This window comes from Mycotypha africana (assembly GCF_025528875.1).
Source record: "Mycotypha africana strain NRRL 2978 chromosome Unknown BDF20scaffold_8, whole genome shotgun sequence".
NCBI lineage: Eukaryota > Fungi > Mucoromycota > Mucoromycetes > Mucorales > Mycotyphaceae > Mycotypha > Mycotypha africana.
The window spans coordinates 275,424-290,304 of record NW_026515732.1 but is presented as its reverse complement, the minus strand read 5'-3'; the positions used below and the strand labels follow the sequence as shown (position 1 = coordinate 290,304).

The 14,881-nt window shown below is 37.2% G+C and overlaps 7 protein-coding genes and 1 non-coding gene across 8 annotated transcripts; 6 read left to right on the top strand and 2 right to left on the bottom strand.

Moving 5' to 3' along the window:
* Window positions 1-346: 346 nt before the first annotated feature.
* Window positions 347-2,593, bottom strand: BDF20DRAFT_837235 (uncharacterized protein; the record flags this gene model as incomplete). Its single annotated transcript, XM_053079028.1, has 4 exons — window positions 347-1,249; window positions 1,336-1,738; window positions 1,810-1,935; window positions 2,373-2,593. 4 exons carry the CDS (start codon window positions 2,591-2,593, stop codon window positions 347-349), a joined length of 1,653 nt encoding a protein of 550 aa, XP_052933938.1.
* A 1,704-nt stretch (window positions 2,594-4,297) lies between these two features.
* BDF20DRAFT_881486 (uncharacterized protein) lies at window positions 4,298-5,322 on the top strand. The gene is made up of 5 exons (XM_053081668.1): window positions 4,298-4,408; window positions 4,558-4,595; window positions 4,711-4,761; window positions 4,954-4,968; window positions 5,039-5,322. Exons 1-5 carry the CDS (start codon window positions 4,378-4,380, stop codon window positions 5,126-5,128), a joined length of 225 nt encoding a protein of 74 aa, XP_052933937.1. The 5' UTR covers window positions 4,298-4,377; the 3' UTR covers window positions 5,129-5,322.
* Window positions 5,323-5,860, bottom strand: BDF20DRAFT_881480 (uncharacterized protein). The gene is made up of 2 exons (XM_053081667.1): window positions 5,603-5,860; window positions 5,323-5,522 (listed from the first exon to the last, which is right to left on the bottom strand). The coding sequence occupies exons 1-2, from the start codon at window positions 5,663-5,665 to the stop codon at window positions 5,355-5,357; spliced, it is 231 nt and encodes a 76-aa protein (XP_052933936.1). The 5' UTR covers window positions 5,666-5,860; the 3' UTR covers window positions 5,323-5,354.
* Window positions 5,861-6,122: 262 nt separating this feature from the next.
* Window positions 6,123-6,701, top strand: BDF20DRAFT_914743 (peptidyl-tRNA hydrolase II domain-containing protein; the record flags this gene model as incomplete). Its single annotated transcript, XM_053084228.1, has 4 exons — window positions 6,123-6,182; window positions 6,251-6,273; window positions 6,333-6,447; window positions 6,522-6,701. 4 exons carry the CDS (start codon window positions 6,123-6,125, stop codon window positions 6,699-6,701), a joined length of 378 nt encoding a protein of 125 aa, XP_052933935.1.
* Window positions 6,702-8,026: 1,325 nt separating this feature from the next.
* BDF20DRAFT_914742 (N2,N2-dimethylguanosine tRNA methyltransferase) lies at window positions 8,027-9,840 on the top strand (the record flags this gene model as incomplete). The annotated part of the gene is made up of 4 exons (XM_053084227.1): window positions 8,027-8,258; window positions 8,337-8,365; window positions 8,445-8,839; window positions 8,928-9,840. The coding sequence occupies 4 exons, from the start codon at window positions 8,027-8,029 to the stop codon at window positions 9,838-9,840; spliced, it is 1,569 nt and encodes a 522-aa protein (XP_052933934.1).
* A 257-nt stretch (window positions 9,841-10,097) lies between these two features.
* On the top strand, window positions 10,098-10,791 carry BDF20DRAFT_824347 (sorting nexin-3; the record flags this gene model as incomplete). Its single annotated transcript, XM_053077881.1, has 4 exons — window positions 10,098-10,194; window positions 10,289-10,332; window positions 10,411-10,607; window positions 10,698-10,791. 4 exons carry the CDS (start codon window positions 10,098-10,100, stop codon window positions 10,789-10,791), a joined length of 432 nt encoding a protein of 143 aa, XP_052933933.1.
* A 238-nt stretch (window positions 10,792-11,029) lies between these two features.
* On the top strand, window positions 11,030-11,102 carry BDF20DRAFT_t127. Its single transcript has one exon. It is a non-coding gene; the product is annotated as a tRNA-Arg (tRNA).
* Window positions 11,103-12,344: 1,242 nt separating this feature from the next.
* Window positions 12,345-13,894, top strand: BDF20DRAFT_881466 (major facilitator superfamily domain-containing protein). Its single transcript, XM_053081666.1, has 3 exons — window positions 12,345-12,646; window positions 12,742-12,802; window positions 12,950-13,894. Exons 1-3 carry the CDS (start codon window positions 12,452-12,454, stop codon window positions 13,657-13,659), a joined length of 966 nt encoding a protein of 321 aa, XP_052933932.1. The 5' UTR covers window positions 12,345-12,451; the 3' UTR covers window positions 13,660-13,894.
* Window positions 13,895-14,881: the final 987 nt, after the last annotated feature.

Here is a 14,881-nt window from a genome sequence, read left to right as displayed (position 1 = left end):
ATTTATTTATAATGGATAAAGAGTATATGAAGAAGGTGTTTTCGAATATACGGAGCTTCTTTGTAACTTTGTCTAAAAAGAGCTATAAATAGTAATAAAAAAAAGATGCTAGTAACCAGAAGCAGAGAAAGAGGGTATCATTGGGAGTCAAATGGCTTGATTGGAGTGTAAAACCGTGGAGGAGAAAGCAGATGACAATGGAAATATTGCCACTAGCTAATCCCAGTGTTTATAAATAGAAATACATATGTTACAAACGAAATAAAAAAAATCAGATATTATAGTATACGCTGGGTAAAAAATGATGAATTCTATTGAAAATATAAAAAGCTCAGAGAGCAACGATTTATAGCTTTGTCTCTTGCTTTGAGGCAGTAGCCGCAGAAGTAGCATTGTACGCATGGATTCTCGGTAAAACTCTTGTTGTATTCATACTGCCTGAATTCACGACGCTGCTACCTGTAGCACCAGTTCTAGTAGCATTGGTTCCTCCAGAGCCAGCTGCTCCATTTCCATTGCCGGCTGTTGTACCGCCAGTCGATGCATTACGTCTATCGGTCATTAGATAATGCATCTGCATCCTTAGACCGTGACAAACTGCCCTTAAACTCTGCAGCTCTTCTTGTAATCTGAATGTTTCAGTCATCAATGCCATGTTTTGCTTAAGCTCTAATGATGCGATATTCGCAGACAATGTTTCTAGTTCGCTATTCATTCTTTGCTGGCTTTCTGCAAGAGCAGGTGCTGCTGCAGTAGAGGAGGGTTCACCATGATGACTTCCTTCATCTCCTAATCGGATGGGCGGCGAGTGAATGGAGTCTGTTGGTGTGGAGTGCATTTGTTCGTTTGTCAATATATCGTGATCCAACATCAATATGGTATTTGTGAAATGGCCGGGGAACATCATTTCTAATTGATTCGTTAAAGCATTCATTTTTTGACGAGACTCCAATTGCTGTCTTTTCAAGGACTCGTTTTCACTACGAAGTTGTCGTAAATCATCTTTTAACTTTGCTTCTGTACGTTTTTGTTGTTGTATGTAATGCTTCATTGATTCGTACGGGCACAAGCTGAGGTGTTCCTCTGATAGTTCTCGTTTACCAGTCCATACGCATCCATCATTATGATGTGGGCATGATATAATGAAGTGAGGGCATTCGGTTGTATGTGAAGTATGTTCTGACCTTGGTCGAGAAGTTCCACAATATGGACAATCAATTATTTCAGAAGGGCACGCATCATAATGTTTCTAATGAATATAAGCACACTATTTAGTGATCCAATTGTAGCATCCACAGCTGGGTCTACTTGACTGATGAAAGTGTGCTATTTTACCTCCATTTCATAAGCTGGTACTTTCTGTTTACACATATTGCATTCCAGAATTCTGTGTTTACAAGTTTCTGAATGATGCTTTATGTCTTTTCTTAGTAGAAGTTTCTTACATTCTTCCGATTGGCAACACGTTAACGTATACTGACAGTCATTCTTGACATGCGATTCCATGAATTGTCGTTGTCCAGTATAATCACAACCTTTTTCAAAATAAGGACAGTAAGCGATTAGCTCATTCACCATATTGGATATGATTTTAGCAGCGGGCTGAAAATCATTTATTGAGAGTTGAGTTCTGTCGATAGGACAAACTGTAGACAACTCCAAAGCTTGATAGATGCAATGCTCACAAAAGGTATGTCTAATGAAAAATGCTTTCATGTGATAAGTGTCTTTTGCATAACTGTAGCATATATGAATAGATAAATAGATAGATAGATGTATGCATATATGTATAGGGTGGTATCATTTTACCCGCAAGTGGATATGACAGGTTTAATAAAAGCCGTTTGACAAATGCAGCATATAAGATTCACGTTCACGACATCGACAAACTTCAATGCTCGTAGGTCAATCTCTGTATTGTCCATATTGAGAACGCTGAAAGAGCCAAAAACAAGGAGGTCAAGGAATTAGAGGAAAAAAGGAGGGATCAATCAACTATTAAAGAGTAAGTTAAAGCGTTGAGGGTATCTCTGTTCTCAATACAGTTTTTTTCGATTAAACTCGGAAATACTACTAGGCAACTTTGAGAAAATGTAGTATATGTATGAGAAAAAATATTTACATATTTTAGATAAATTTTATAATAAATTCAGACGCACTTACCAGAAATTACCCAAATTGTTATCGAATTGTGAGTTGAGTAAATGAGGTAGAAACAGTAAGTATTCGGCATTTGATTACTTTATGAATATATTACAACTTACACTGTAGGGATGTATGAAGGAGTGATATCAGTCACACATGTAGGTCTCGTTTGAAAGATGGTTTTGGCAGCATTGACGTCGCGATTCCAAATTGTATTACAGTTTTACACTGCAATACAGCATGTACTCTTCGCGTTGACGTCGCTGTCATTACATTCTCCAAATGTCGAATGCTTGCATTTATTACAGCTAGTCATATACTCATTGATGGAGCAGATTTCTACCTTTTTATTTTCACCATCAATAGGTACTTTTCCCTTCTTGTTCGGACACAGATTGCTTGTAGGCCATGCATGTGTGGCTTGCTTACAGGACGGATACGTAATCATTTTCGTTGTTTTATTATCAGCTTTGAATTCTTGGAGCTTCTTTTTTTACACCCTTTTTGACAACGCTGGCTTAGACGAAGAAGCACTCAAAGAATCATTGTATGCCATTGGTATTAGTGTGTGGGTAACTGGAGCAACGTAGATGATTTCTTGATAGGTCTTAATAAGATAGTCTTACCTATGTGCAGCTGGGGCCTTTATAAGGGCCGTTCTGAGCTGGGAGGCGTTGTTTGCCTTTCCACTTTTGTTTAAAAGAAAGAAAGCAAAAAGGAAAAGTACACTGTGTGTTCTATTGTATATCGCGTTCCTTTTTTTTTTTTTTTTTGACAACATCACGATCAACTGACTCAATAAGTGATGGCTCTTACCAACATGCACCAAAGTTCTGAAAAATTATTGCTATATACAGACAGTGGCGTATCTTTGCTCCTCAGCTAGTTTTTTGATGTTATAGTATGCTTAATATATTACACACGATAATTAAGCGCGCTGGTTATTGCTCTTGTTTCCTCGTCACCCCTCCGTTTTTATAGTGCCCTGAGTTCAAATTCTAAAAAATTCATCTCAAACTAAAATTATCAAAATCTAAAAAGTATATATGGTATTTCCAAAATTCGTTATTCTGTTCGTCTGAAGCAGACAGTATGAAAATCCGAATCATGTTAGAAAACTGTAATTCTGAAGATCATTGAGAAAAGCTGCATATTGGAAAAAATTGCGCTTTTTTGTTTCTTTCTGAGAATCCCAAGTTGAATCTCAGCGGGTTGCGCGAAAGCTTCTAAGTAAGGTGGGAGTTGTGTGTGGCCTAGATTTTAGCTATAATGGGAGGATATTTGATTTTTTGTTTAACTGTAATAAATAAATTGTGAGATGCAATCTATTTCTGTTCGAATACAAATAGTTTAGAGAAACGCGGCTGAAACCGATATGATATCCGGACGCTTTTCTATATGTCTTTAACAGTTGTTCTTAACGGAATAAACATGACATATTTACTTTTGGAACATAAGACTGTTTGTTGATTCTTTTATGCTAGGACAGTTAAGTATGGTTGGTTGATTTTATTCTACTAGAATGTTCCGCATGTTTTCATGTTTTGGGTAATATAAGCCTTTGGTCTCCTACATGTTTTCATAGTAAGAAAAACACACTTTCTCACCATCATGTAACGGACGCCTTCGATAGGAATGTAAATGAATTGCCTAAAATTTTTATTTTTTTTGTTTTTTCGTTTTTTGAGGAGTTGATTGCTAGTCAAACAATAATAAACAACAACGCCTTCTTCAGGTGATATGTATAACAATTAATTTTCTCTTAATCAATTGCTGATGAGGAAACAGCCTATGGCTACCGAATGTCGTCTGTGTTGATACGGCAGTCATTTTCGCCCAAAGGAGGGAGCTCGTATGTCTGGGCTCATTTGCGACCCGAATTCATTTGGGGCCACGTCTACTTCATTAGTTTTTCCTCAACAATGAGTACCCTTATTTCTGCATTTTAAATTCACCGCGCGTGTGTGTCGTTATACTTGTCTCTGTGACCACTGCTTCTATCCTTATTTCACGTCATATAAGGCAATAAGCAAACATGATTGGTTTAAACGCCTAAGAAAAAAAAATTATGGTGGTTTAAAACTAAAAAAAAAAAATTCTTTTAAGCATCCACGCAAGATATTAAAAAAAAAGACAAGGAAATTTATTATATCTTCCTTTTTCTACTTAAGAAAAAACCTTTATAATAAAACTTTTTCGTTTTTTATAAAAAAAGTCAATCTAACTTCAAAAATGGCTAAAGAGAAGTCCACCAAGAAAGCTCGTAAGTTTATTCTACTTAATATCCATGCGTTGATTATATAAATCCTTCTACCTTTTATCTCTTTAAATGATTGATAAAAAAAAAAAAAATAATAAAAAAAAAGCGTGTCTCAGTTTCTAACTAGAGAAAATCATCTCTCTATTTTACAGCCACCAAGAAGGTCTCCCCTTACAATAACTTCATGAAGGTAAGCACACCCATGCGTTTGAACGTGCGAAAGACGAGGGGTAGCGGTACAGAGTCTCTTAAAGAACTATCACATCTAACTTTTCTTTTTTTTTTTTTTTTATTACTTTGCTTAGACCGAGCTCGCTAAGGTTAAGGAAGCTAATCCCGGTATTGCACACAAGGAAGTAAGTATTAGGATGCTCACAGGGATAAATCGACAAAGGAAATATATCATTTTGATATCTCTTCCGTGGACGTGTCTGCCTCCCCCTTCATGAGCCTGTTGTTTTTTTTCAAGCCTGAAATGATAATGAAGAATAATATCTTTTGACTGATTTTTATTGTCTCCCCTTCTCCCTCCCTATTCTACAAAATAGGCTTTCAAGTTGGCTGTAAGTGCAAAAAAGCTAAAATTTCAGTGTTCTTCTCAATTTACTTAAATGGTTAAATTTCTGTTTACAGGCTCAAAACTGGAGTAAGGCTCCCGAGAACCCCAAGAACAAGAAGGATGATAAGAAGGACGACAAGAAGGAAGAAGAAAAGAAGGATTAAGCGAAATCCTGACTGCTCAAACAAGCTACTCTCTTTCCCTTATCATACATCTCTTTTTTTTTTTACTATCATCATTCTTTATCCAAAGTTTGATAACACCTCTCCACTTTATCTTTCTACAATTAATCTGATAAAGCAATAAATAATCGAATTTTATTTTATTATTATTATCGTTAACAATAAAATACTGAATAAACACAGAGATAATAGACAGACGATGACCGCATTAGAAACTGGGTCGATTAGTGCTTTCTTCCTTTTCATAAAACTTGTTGGCAAACATAGACGCTTTAAAGAAAGTGAATACTAGTGACATCTTTTGTTCAACTTTCCGCAACTTGTCAACCATATCCACCACTTCGCCTTCGTTGACCTTTAAAACCGCTGCGTTGATCTGGAGAATAAAAACAGATGCCATGACATTTGAGTTCGTCAAGTCTAGGCAACATTCTTAAGCGTACACGTCTTTCTCACCTTGTTGATGTTCTCCACCAGCGACTGCATTTCACTTATGAGCGCATCTTCATATGTTCGCATAAGGCTTTGGCTAGAAAACGATTATCAGTCGTGAATGTCCGTTTATTTTTCTTTTCTTTTGTCAATTGAACGAATGAAGGATTCAGAAACGTTGTTCCTTTTTACAATCGATGGATTTCGGAAAAAGTAGATGTTTGCAGAGCTGAGAATCTCGACCTCTAAATAAGAAAAGCTTACAAAAAAAAAAAAAAAAAAGGGAAAAATACAAACTTGCATTTTGACGTTGGTACACAGCATTGTTCGAGTTACGATCCATCAAAACACGGTTTGATACATTTTTATTTTCAAGACATGTCCTATTGGGACGTACTGTCACGTTAGGAATACTCTATATCACTTTCATAATTGCCCAGGCTTTTCAATAAGTGACTGAGTTTAGGTGAAATACAGATAATGTTGCTCTTCTCATCTTTAACAGACCAATCCTAGAACCAGTCAGTTTAACATCCAACTCACAATGGCAGCAGTAGTCGAGCCCCTTACCATGTTTATTGTAGTAAGAAAAGATCTCGCCAAGGTAAACTAATTTCATCTAGGATGTTCTGTAATTGACTGAAGGCTGAACAAGTCATCCTTTACCCACAGAAACTGCAATGGCCAGCAGGGAGGTATGAACGATGAACTTATGGCACAGACCTGAATAGTATTTGATATTTTGCTTCTTCAGTGTAATGACACAAGCTTGTCATGCAGCAACAGCCATTTTGCACTTGACACGAGAGGATGACAATACAAAAGAATATTTGAATGATTTAGACAATATGCATAAAGTTGTATTGGAAGTAAGAAAAGAATGATTTGTTTACATATTAAATTCAGCTTTCCTCAAAGAAAAGCGTGCCGTTCGTTGATGTAGACAAAAAATGAGACGTCGTTGGAAAACCTCGCTAACGCCTTGGCAGCAAATAACATCTCCTTCAAAAAATGGATAGAACAACCAGAGAATATACCAACCGCTCTTGCTACCGCTCCATTAAAAGGCAGAAGTCCTGAAGTATTAGCAGCCTTTAAAAAGTACTGTTCTTTATATCGATAGAAAGATGCTCAAGTATAGATGTACATACATCAGAATAGAGAGCAAAACTGATAGTATTTAGACTCGTTCTTCAAATAAAAACCAATAAAATATCAAGGCGGCGACAACACTTGCTCGACCCTCACCTCTAAGCACTTCGTCTAGGGATTAAGTTCGCTTATCATAAGAATCACCACTCTGTCTCAACACATCAATCTGGTTGAAATGAGTTGTCATTCTTAACCACCTGCCTTTTCGTTTGTTTGTTGTCCTCCTTTGGCCGTACCATCGTTCTTCTAATATTTGATTTGAAAGGCAGGATTGACAATTTATTGATTGTAAATGAGCCTTTTCAAATACTTTCTTCACTTGTCCTTTACAAAGTATAAAGGGCTGCTAAAGGCCTTTATTAGACAACTGCTTCGTCAACCTATCCATCATTCGTCCAATGCAACATTTGGACTGCCATCGGTCAATTGTGTTAAGAATAGTTTGTAATCTTCTGTAAGAATGGTTGGTCTACTAAGGTTTACGACAGCTACCACTTTTTGTTCAATCAATCACTGGGAGGCTTTTGACCTCCTCCCTATTCATGCTTGTGTTATCCCTGGAACAATATTCAGCTTCTCCTTCTCAGCATCAGCATAAACACCAATAACTACTGCATTCTTTCTGTTTCCTGTGGAATCATCGATACTATCTTTTCTGGGTTTCTTTGGAGGCATTTATCCTCATAGTCCGATCATCTACCTTCCAGGCCGTTAAAATTACAGTGTCTACTCCTTCATTTATCAGGTTCCTTTTATCATCTTCCATTACAAACGCACACCTTTTTGAACTGTTCCTGGTGTCCATTGAAAAAAAGTAAAAAGGCTTCAAAAGAATTTAGAGAAAGTACGTGAGTTATTCTCTTTGATTTCATATCGTCTGCACTATGTATACGAGAAGCCTAAAGTTAGATTGTATATACGTTTATACCATTTGATACTTTGATCGATGGGCAGCAGCTGCACCGTATTACCTTGTTTGAGTCTGCAAGAACTCACATTTGACCTTGAGCATCTTGACAAAAAAGATATTTGGTAAGAAACTATGCTTACCATCCACATTTTTTTTAGCTAAATCAGTTCAAATTTTGGCTGAAAATTGTTACAATGCCTAAAGCGAATAAACAAAAGAAAAAAACCCCAAAAAAACCAGTCTCCAGCTCAGATCTGGGCTAAAAAAAAGAAAACGAAAAAAAAAAAAAGATTTCTTTAATCAAAAAATCCATAAAAAAAATGTAAATGAGAAAACATCTATTTCGTCTGATAAGCTTTAGACTTCCACTTGCAAACAAACGGAACATGTCCAACACAACAGCAGCAGCACAACCAACCCAGGAGATTGACATATCACAATTCCATACTGTCACTGAAGGAAAAGCAACTATTCTCTTTCCAAAGAAAAATGAAGTATTTTATAACCCTGTACAGCAATTCAATCGTGACATGTCCATCGCTGCGATCCGTACGTGGAGCGAGATTTACACTCAAGAAAAGATAGATCGCTTAGAAAAGAAACTTAGTAGAGCCAAAGGTAAAGGTTTCTAGCTCTATAAATCAATGGGAAAGCTTCGTTATATTTAACTGACAATTTTTCCTGGTGTTCTTATAGATGAAAATACAGCAGCAGCCATCCAGAAGGTATATCAGAGAGAATAAATGGCTTTTCGAAATCAAACTATGATCATGCCTAATATTATCATTTAATGCTGTTGTTTAGAATATAGATGATCTCAAGAACAATGATAATTTCACAATTTTAGAAGCGCTGGCAGCTAGTGGTCTTAGATCAGTTCGTTACGCCAAAGAAATCCCAAAGTTAAAGCAAGTCGTTTGTAATGATATTGAAGAAGAAGCAATTGAAGCTATGAAGAGAAATATAGCGTATAATGGCTTATCTGAGGAGTTAGTGAGGCCCAATCACGGTGATGCAATGCGAGTGATGTATGATAAAGTAGGCACAAACGAGAAATTCGACGTGATTGATTTAGATCCTTACGGCAGTGCTGCACCTTTTGTGGACGGTGCTGTTCAGGCTGTTGCTGAAGGCGGTCTTTTATGTGTTACATGTACCGATCTTGCTATTCTTGCTGGTTCCATGCATCCAGAGACTTGGTAAATTGGGCGTTTATTAGCTTGGGGTTGAACGTTGACGAAACGAGCGAATTCTAACTTTTTTTTTTTTTTTGGTTTTTATTCCTAGTTTTGGTAAATATGGTGGTATGCCATTGAAGTATATGTTCCCTCATGAAATGGCACTTCGTTTGGTTTTACAGATGCTGCAAACATCGGCTGGTCGATACAAGCGACATATTGTACCCCTTGTATCTTGCAGTATTGATTTTTATTTGCGTGTTTTTGTACGTGTATATACTTCGCCCAAAGAAGTGAAGAAATCCGCAACCAACATGGCCATTGTTTATGAATGCTCTGGCTGTCATGCATATACTGCACAACCTCTTGGTAAAATTAGTGTCAAGGAAAGCAACGGTGCAGAAAGACACACACCCGCTACTGGGCCTGTAGTCGGTCGTTTTTGTGAAAGTTGTAACAGTATTCACCATATTGGTGGCCCTGCTTGGGGGGCGAAGATTCACAACAATGAATTTGTAAAAAAAATGCTACAGCATGTGAACGACAATAAGGATTGCTATGGTACATCGGCTCGTATGAAGGGTATGCTTTCTGTCATTAAAGAAGAAATCGATGTACCTTTCTATTGGACTTTGGCAAGACTGTGCGGCACGATTCATTGTAACAGCATTCCTATGGTTGACCTTAACTCTGCTATTTTGAATGCTGGATATAAGGTATCTGCCTCTCACTGTGGTAAGCAAACCATCAAAACAGATGCTCCTCCTTCGGTAATGTGGGATATCATGAGAGCTTGGGTGAAGAAGCATCCTGTGGTGATGGATAATATCTCTGAAAATTCTCCAGCAAGAACCATTCTTGCTAAAGAACCTTCCATTGAAGTTAATTTCACCAAACATCCCAACGCTGTTGCAGAATCAAAGGCTGAACATTTGGTACGTTATCAAATGAATCCTACTCCCAACTGGGGTCCCAAAGCAAGAGCTGGTCAAAAACGAAAGACAGATGAACAGGTCTTTTAAAAACCATCTTACAACTTTTCTACGAACAATAAACTTTCCCTTTTTAATCCCAGAGATGTGTGCTTATGTTTTTCTTATACGCCTTCAATACCTTTTTTAGTGCTTTCTTCTGTTTATCAATAAGCATTTCTTCTCCACCCTTTTATTTCTTTTGTGGAAACTCATCAGTATTTCTTATCAACAGGAAAAAAGTAAAGTATTTGAACAACTCTTATATAATGTCGACAGGTCAGCATAAATTCCAATCGTTTCAAAGTATGACTGGTGGAACGACAAGAGATCAGACTATTGAAGAACGCTATGGAATTCCCGAAAACTTTCTTGAGATTGAAGTAAAAAACCCACAAACACATGGTGATTACATACTCATTCAGTATTCAATTCAGCTTGGATATGACCCAGCTCTTTAACGTTTTTTTTTTTTCTTTCTTGGACAATTTATTATAAGGTTTTGGACGTAAAATGTATACCGACTATGAAATTATTTGCAGAGTAAGTTCAGTTAGCAGTTGCTTAATAGAAGTTTGTAGAAGTTTAGGCTGTTGGCTAAACCTACTATGATGCAACTAGACAAATATTCCGGCTTTTAAGTTAAAACAGTCTGCTGTGAGAAGACGCTATAGTGAATTTGAATGGTTCAGGGATGTGTTAGAACGCGAATCGTCGAGAGTAAATATTCCTCCTTTACCAGGCAAAGTATTTACAAACAGATTTTCAGACGAGGTGATTGAACAGCGTAGAGAAGGATTAGAGAGATTTCTACAGATGTAAGTATCCTTTTACCTTACTACTAAGCAGGCAATGATGTAGAAATATTGGGTGTTTGTTCTTAAATACTGTCTCATCCTTGTCTATAGAGTTGCAGGACATCCCTTATTACAAACCGGAAGCAAAGTCCTTGCTGCTTTTATACAAGACCCCAATTTCTCTCGTGACAATTACAACTACTAAGTCAATTTATTCTACCCGTTCTCGCCATATCTCTCTTGTACTGCTTCAGACTTAGCGCTTCTAGTAGCAAAACAGTATCTAAATTACCTAAAATAAACTGCACTTAACATATGTTACTTCCTGTCTTTCCTTTTCAGCATCATGCCCGATTCGAACTGAAACCAAATTCTTGAATGTCACGTGACAAAATTGTTTACTATTCTATATATATTATATAGCGTTTTTTTAAATGTATCAAGGAGCTATGGCCCAATGGATAAGGCGTCTGACTACGAATCAGGAGATTCCAGGTCCGACCCCTGGTAGCTTCGTTTAATTTTTCTACTATTTTTATTTTCGTGAGATGTTTCTGTTCTGATATTGTAAAAGGCTGGGTGCAGTCTTTTATTCGTTTGATTTGGACGGACGTGTCGTGCCTAACCAGATAGCTTCCTCTATTGATGGCCATTGCTATATCAATTTGAGCAGGAGAAAGAAATTGCTATAGCCGCGCAGATGGTATTATCAGACTACTACTGTAATATGGGCGACTCAAAAATTACTTTTAAAATATAGAAGACATTAAACCGAAGTTATTTAAGGAATCATGTTCCCTTTTCATCTTATCCCTTCTTCTTTTGTTTCCCATCTATCAGAAATACCTTTTCCTATCCATCGTTTTTAAAGTACTGTATGCAAAAAGTCTGGTAGAGTTCTGTCATGATTTATATTCCACAAAATCTGTGTTTCTTACGAAGTTACTGCTTCTTGGAACTGTTGGAAGGAGTGACAAAGAAAACAAACGATACCAGATTGTTTCATGTTTATTTGAAAATATCCTACAGATTTTGCAAAAGCAAAATAACTCGGATTGCCGAGTAGTGCGACCTATCAATCGCCGCAGCAAAACAATTTTTTGAAGTATGATGAAAGAATTGCTACCAGTTGTACTTTCAAAATGGAACTAATGTGAAACCACAAAAAAACAACGTATTCGCATACAAATGCAGTGATCCCACGTTTGCCCGATTTCGGGGAACGAAAAATTCATTGCTTGTTTATAAGAAGGTTGAAGTTCTGATTCGCATCATAGAATTCCTTTATCACCATCAATTGCGTTGTTAAGTTAAGCCTGTAACCATGATCAAGAAGAAGCCGATCTTGCTTAGGTTCCGCTCCGCAAAATGGTATATTCTAGCAACAGTTGCGTTGTCAATGTTCACCGATGTAAATATGAGGGTCTCCCTTCTACAAGTGTCACGCCATCAGAAATTTTGATTTCTGACCTTATTTCTTGTAAATTCAATCTGATAGATGCTGGTTTATAGTATCATCGTACCTATCAGTAGGTAGCGCAAGCTTATCTTATATTTATATATGCTGGATCATGTATTTATCGAAATTTTCATTTCACGATCAAGTGCCCTTCACCATCGAAGCTTTACACAAGGGTATCTCGCCAAATCAATTGGATGGAAATGCTTATGATAACACAAAATTATCAGATGATGGTGCTGTCTCCAAAGATACTGGTGTATTGCTGGCCCTATTTGCTGCAGGGTTACTTCTTGGATCACCAATTCTTGGATATCTAGGTATAATAGAGCACACAAATATTCCGTGCACAGCGTTTTCCCCTTTATATCAATGATGATCATTTCGTTTTATCATAGGTGATCGCATGAAACATAGAAAATGGCCTATGGTTGCTGGTATTCTTGGGTTACTAGTCTCTACCTTTTTGTTCCTGTTTGCTCAGGCGTATTGGGAATTGTTATTGGCCCGTTTCTTACAAGGCTTCTCTGATTCCTGTGTTTGGACATTGGGTATGTGTTTAATAGCCGATAGTTTCCCTTTAAATGAGTTAGGTTCAAAGGTACGAATAGCATATGATTTGTGTAAATAACTGCAATTGTCAGTATGACTTCTCTTCTTAATATATTAACTAACTTACACTGACATGCATCAAAGATGGGTATTGTTCTCTTTTTTCACTCTTGTGGTTTAGTTTTAGGTGCACCAATCGGAGGTATGCCAGGCTAAATAGTTTAATCAAAATCTTTAGAAAAGCTAACGATTCATTTTTTCTAGGTGGTACGTACACCTATGACTCATAAATCACTCTATCATTATCTTGGAGCTTAGAAGACTAATCGAAGCATTCATAAATTACATTTAGCGCTGTTCCATAACATCGGCTATAAGGCACCATTCATACTATGTATTTGTTTGGCTGGATTGGACTTTATCCTTCGTTTATTCTTAGTAGAGCGACGGAATCAACCGCCAGAATGGTATAATGATTCTAACGAAACCAGTGCCGTTGAGCCTTCTACAATTGTCAACCCTGCCCCTGATAGTACAAAGGAAAAAGTAAAGGAACGAATCACAATATTGAAGCTGTTACGTCAAAATCGCTTAATTGCTTCCTTGGTAATCGCATTTTCTAATGGATGTGTATTTAATGTATTCGAACCGACATTACCTGTCAGATTGTCGTCCGAGTGGGGATACAATTCGAGCCAGATTGGTGCTGTCCTTCTGGCTCAAGCAATTCCAACTTTTGTTGCGTCACCTCTGGCAGGTTATATTACTGATAGGTACGGTGCCAAAGTGGTTGCTTTTTCGACAGTATTGATCTGTGCAGTTTCTACTATGTTGATAGGCATACCCAACCAAAACACAACAGGAGGCATTGCACCCTTAATTGTCCTTTTGGTTATTCAGGGTTTTTCAGCTTTTGCTTGTATTACACCAGTACTTCCCGAAATAGCCATTGTCGTTCAATCTCTGAACGGTGATGATGGAGACGACGGTCAAGGAATGAGCTATGCTCTATTTAATATTGCTTTTGGCCTCGGCGCTTTGGTTGGACCACTCTTCGGGTAAGGCTTTTCAGCTTTTTCTTTTTTTTTGATGTTGCTGTTATTACCATTTTGATAAACGAGACAATGGTGCTGAATTCTATTTTATCTCTAAAAGTGGCTTTTTATATGGTAAGATTGGGTTCTTCTACATGTCATTAATTTTCGGCCTATTTATGTTGGTGTGTGCCCCATATATTTTACTGTATACTGGCGAACGCGGTAAATTCATATGTAGACCAGCAGACAAGCAGCAAACACCATCGTCAGCCATGATTGGAGTCGAGGAAGAAATTGCTAGTAATTATGCTGCATCATCGAAAAACATATAAGCAACTATAGCAGTTGTTCCGAAGGACATATTCCTTACTATCACACCTGCAAATATTAATGTCCTTGTGAGTGGAGATCGAGGATTGTGCGTAATTAAGTAATTTTTGTTGTAATACTTTAGATTATGTAATACCCTAACATTATACGCAGCCCACCAATTTTGATACTGCTTTGTTTAAGATGAGCAGGCCTATATTTTTGAAATATCAGGAGCGCTCTAATACGAAATGACATTTCCAAATGGAAGAATTGTAAGCGCTATGCGTTTAATCTTTGCTCACTTAAAATATGATGCTTCATAGTACATGGCAAAGGGTAGCACTACAAAAAACAAACGGATATATGACATACAATCCTCAAGCGATAACATTGAGTTTGAATGATGAAAGTAGGAGCAACAGGATATCCGCTTCTTTAAATGATATGTCGGTTTTGTTGAACGTTCTAGCTGGATATCCAGAATGTTGGAACTTGGACTGTAATGATAAAAAGTTCCAACACGAACAGCTTAATTGGTTCGTTTCTAACCATAAAATGTTAATTGGATGCCCCTTTGAACTTTCAATACGCCCGCTCATCCAATCAAAGAGTCCTTGTATGAACCCTTGAATATTACGTGAGAAGCTCAATCTGATAACCAAAAACTGGCGATTAAGTCAAATCTGATATGGCCGCAGCCTTTTAAAATTATGCCTCCTTTGCGTGAAAGTATTATGCAGTACATCGATCAAACGTATGCAATCTTAACTCAATTTGCATTATTCAATCATTTGAAATTACGCAATAAATAAACCCCACGCACTTCCCGAATTTTGAGTCAAAAGGAAAACAAAGGTGGAGTCGGTGAATTGAGTTTGAAACATTAGGTTTTCAGGCCATCTCTTTATGTCGCGGCAATCAAATTTAAAGGTGCT